This window comes from Meleagris gallopavo, unplaced genomic scaffold, assembly GCF_000146605.3.
Source record: "Meleagris gallopavo isolate NT-WF06-2002-E0010 breed Aviagen turkey brand Nicholas breeding stock unplaced genomic scaffold, Turkey_5.1 ChrUn_random_7180001860422, whole genome shotgun sequence".
Lineage (NCBI taxonomy): Eukaryota > Metazoa > Chordata > Aves > Galliformes > Phasianidae > Meleagris > Meleagris gallopavo.
The window spans coordinates 18946-23001 of NW_011126185.1; the positions used below are offsets into that span (position 1 = coordinate 18946).

The window sequence follows — 4056 nt, forward strand, 5'->3', positions numbered from 1 at the left end:
CCCCGACTGCGCCTGCGCGGCCGTGCTGCGGAAGTGGGCGGAGCGGAGCGCCACGTTGGAGGGGCCGGGCGGACATGTTGGGAAGGGCGCCGTGCCTCGGGGCCTCCGAGATGCTGGGGTATTTTGGCGGTCATCGGGCATCCTGGGGCGGATGAGAGCGAGAAGCATCCGAAGAGAATGCGCTTTGCGCTAAGAGCCGCCGCACAGAACCTGCAGACCGCGGCCCCAACGCCTGCTCCTGTTATCCGCCATCTTGGGAAGGTCGCCCGGCGCTATTCCGGCGGCCATTTTGAGGAGATCACGTGGTTCGGTACGGCCGCCATGTTGGAGAGGTCACAGCGCCCCGCTGCGGCCATCTTAGGAAGCTCCTTTTCTCTATTACGTCATCTGTAACGTCACCACCAGCAACGTGACGTCACGCACGCACACCACGACGTCACCCCGCGCGCCGGACGCGTGCTCGAGACTGCTGTTTATTGGCGCTCAGACTCTTTTTTCTTTTTTTTTTAATCCTTTTTCCTCCTTTTCTTAAAAAATAAATTTACAATTAAAGACGCATTTGGTACAAAATATACACATTCTGGGGCCCAGGGCCCAGGCAGAAGCGGGGACGGGGCCGTAGGGACACATACAAAAATAGAGGGGGCCCCACGGGGGGTGGGGAGTCCCCAGGGTCCCCCCGGGCAAAGTGCAGAGTGCGGGCGGGCGCCGCTCACTGCCCACCGGGCTCCAGCTTGTAGGACAGCTCGAAGAGCAGGTTCTGGTTGTCGATCACCTGCAGCTGCCGCACGTAGGCCTTGGTCTGCAACTGGCTAGGGGACGGCTCCAGCTCCAGGCCTGGGGGGTGAGAGGGGAGAGGATGGCGTGGGGCTGTGTGCCCCCCAAGCCCACAGGAGGGGAGCCCGGCCGCATCCCATGGCCCCACCCCGTGTCCTGGATCCCTGTCTCTGACCTCGTGGCCCCAGCTCCATCCCGGATCCCCGTCCTGGATCTCACCCCCCCATCTACATCCCCATCCTGGAGGATCCCAACCCACCCCCAGCCCATCTTGCCATCCTGGATCCCCATCCTGCATTCCTACCCCAGCCTGGATCCCGCATCCCCATCCCACAGCCCCCCCACCCCCGCCCCAGCAGATGTAGGGCCAGGATCTGTGCCCCCACTCACACAGCGGGCGGCTCCGGTACTTGCGGATGGTCCTCACCTTCTCAGCGATGCAGTGCTGGAACACACAGCAGCCCCGTCACGCCCCCCCCCCCACGAACTCAGAATCCTGCAACCCCCCCATTCACCCTTGGGATGTTGTTGTGGACCCCTCAGGGCTTCCGAATCCCCACTGTGCCCCCCCGGGCATAGCACCCACCAGCTTCTCCACGTTGACCAGCCCATCCAGGAGGGTTTTGCTGCCTTCGTGCAAGAAGGTCAGATCTGGGGGAGACAAGGAAGTGAGGGGTGGCCCCATGGGGAGCAGCAGGATCCCCCCCCCAAAATGTCCCCCACCGCACCTTTGAGGATGAGAGGAATGAAGGGGATGAGAGGGGGCTTCATCTTGGCCAGCACCTCCCGGTAGGTCTTGTGGTTCCTGCAGGGGTCCTGGGGAGGGTGATGGGGGGGGTCAGGGGAGCAGGCAGCTCCCCCCACACAGGGTGCATCAACCACCCATCCACAGAGAGCAGGAACACCCCCACCTGCTGCTTCCAGAACACCCCATGGAGCACCCTGATGCTACAAGCATCTCCCCACACACCCCCATTACAAGCAGATCCCCCCACGGACGCCCCAGACCCCCGCGCCCGCGCTGCCCCTCACCGTCAGGTTCTCGAATTTCCGAAACAAATTCTTGAATTTCCCTGGGAGCTTCTGCAAGACAACACCCCATAGGGGGCTGTGAGCAGCTGGGGGGGCGGGGGCCGGAGCGGGGGGTCCAACACAGCCCCTCACCTCCCAGGTGAGCCGAAGGCGGCTGATGGCGGCGTTGTTGAGCCCGATGACGATGGCGTAGAAAGAGAGCATGTCCTGGTTCTGCTTACATCTGAAGGAGGTGGGTGAGCCCCAGCAGCCCCCCTGCACCCCCCGCGCCCCCAGCCCTACACTCACATGGCAGCAATCTTGATGAGCTTCTTGAGCAGATGTGCGCGCCGACCCAGCGACTCGCAGAGCAGCAGCTCCGTGCCCACCCAGTGCTGCACCTCACTGCACCGCTGCAGCAGCAGCTCCAGGTTGGCCGTCTCGCGCCGCCCGCGCTCCCCATGGAAGACGTAATCCACAAACTCCAGCTGCGGGGGAGGTTGTGGTGTTGGGAGGGGGGGGCTGCTGCAGGGACGCCCCGTGGGGCAGCCCTGGGGGAGGTACCCGTGCCCCCCCCACCTCGTGGATGCAGCGGAAGAGCTCCCAGTGGAAGGCGGTGAGGTGGTTGGCGATGTCCTCGGGCTCCACGCGGTGGATCTCGCTGTCCCCGGGCACCACCTGGATCTCCTCCGGGAGCGGCACCTGCAATGGGGTGCGGGGGGGTCCGGGGTGGCTGCAGGATGCGGAGGGGTCACACTGCGGCCCCACCGACCCCCCCGGCGCTCACCAGCGACTCGAAGGTATCGCGGGTGCAGGCAAAGAGGTGGCTGTTGATGCCCAGCGTGGTGAAGACGCACTCCTCGCTGGGCTGCAGCACGGCTTTCTCTGCAGGCAGAACGCAGTGGGGGGGGGTCAGCGCTCACCCCACTTCCCGTGCCCCCCCCCACGGCCCCCATAACCACCTCCGGATGAGGCCACGGTGACGAGGATGAGCGCATCGTCGCGGGCGCTCTGCTCCTCTGAGTACTGCAGCTTCTCGGTGACGGAGGTGAGGATGTCCTGCACTGAGGCTGAGAGGCGGCTGCGGATGGTGACGTACGAGTGGTCCGGCATGTAGACACGGCAGAAGACTGTGGACGGACAGACAGATACGTGGGGTAGCAGATCAGGCCAGGACCCCCGGCGGGGCGATGGGGTCGCTGTGGTTGGGACCCCCGGGGGGTTTGGAGTGGCGCAGCCGTGGCACAGCACTCACTCTCGTCGGAGCCACGGAAAGCTACGCGCGTCTGCAGGCACGCATCGATGCGGCGGAAGTGGCGGAACAGCGGCTTCACCTGTTTGCTCGGGGGCGGGGTCTCGTCGGGGACCCTGAGGCACCGCGTGGTGTCGGCGATGGGCACCGGGGGTTACGGAGCCACGGGGACGCACACAGAAACCCCCCCCCGCCCCGCTCTGGTGGGGTGTCACAGGGGTGGTTTGATGGGCCCCAGGTGCAGGGCATTCTCGAGGGCCACATCCCATGTGTCCCATAGAGACCCCATGGGGACCCCGCACGCCCCATAGAAACACCTTCCTCTACACAGGGACCTCGCGCCCTGGGGTACCCCTCCGCCCCATAGGACTCCATGCACAAAAGAAGGACCCCCTCACATCCCCCTGGGGGACCCACTGTGCTCCATCAGGACCCCAAGCACCCCACAGGGACCCCATGCACCCTATCAGGAGGACTCCACGCACCACAGAGGAGCCACCTGAACCCCTTCACCCTGTGCACCCCCTCAGGTACCCTCTGCACCCCATCAGGAGTCCATGTACTGCACTCCCATCACCACATTGGAGACCCCTGGCACTCCCTGGGGACCCCACTCACTTCAGCTCCACCGTCTCCACCAATTGGTGCAGTTTCAGGATCTCATCCTCCAGCTCGTGGTACAGGGATGCGTCCTTCATGATGAGCAGGTACAGCTCCTGGGGGGCGAGAGGGGTTAGGGACCGCGGTGGGGGGGGGTTGCGGGGAGGGGAGGGCTGCACCCACCTTGATGACCTTCCCCGCGCTCTCCTCCTCCTGCAGCAGCCCCTTGTAGGTCTCGAGGAAGTGCAGCAGCACCGCCAGCACCGCTCGCTTGCGCCGCAGCCCGGACCCCTCCTCCCAGCGCGGGGGGGGCCATCGCCCGCCAGCACGAAGGTGGCAGCGTTAAGGAGCAGCGGGGACGCGGGGACCTCCTCACACCCGGGGGGGGGCACCGCGATGCCCTCCTCACGGCCAAC

The 4056-nt window shown here is 65.3% G+C and overlaps 1 protein-coding gene across 1 annotated transcript; it reads right to left on the reverse strand.

Annotated features, from left to right (window-relative positions):
* Window positions 1–498: 498 nt before the first annotated feature.
* On the reverse strand, window positions 499–4000 carry RAPGEFL1 (Rap guanine nucleotide exchange factor like 1). Its single transcript, XM_010726886.3, has 13 exons — window positions 3824–4000; window positions 3659–3756; window positions 3044–3156; window positions 2751–2918; window positions 2576–2673; window positions 2368–2490; window positions 2098–2276; window positions 1942–2032; window positions 1810–1860; window positions 1506–1593; window positions 1364–1428; window positions 1168–1222; window positions 499–837 (listed from the first exon to the last, which is right to left on the reverse strand). Exons 2-13 carry the CDS (start codon window positions 3736–3738, stop codon window positions 713–715), a joined length of 1236 nt encoding a protein of 411 aa, XP_010725188.2. The 5' UTR covers window positions 3739–3756; window positions 3824–4000; the 3' UTR covers window positions 499–712.
* Window positions 4001–4056: the final 56 nt, after the last annotated feature.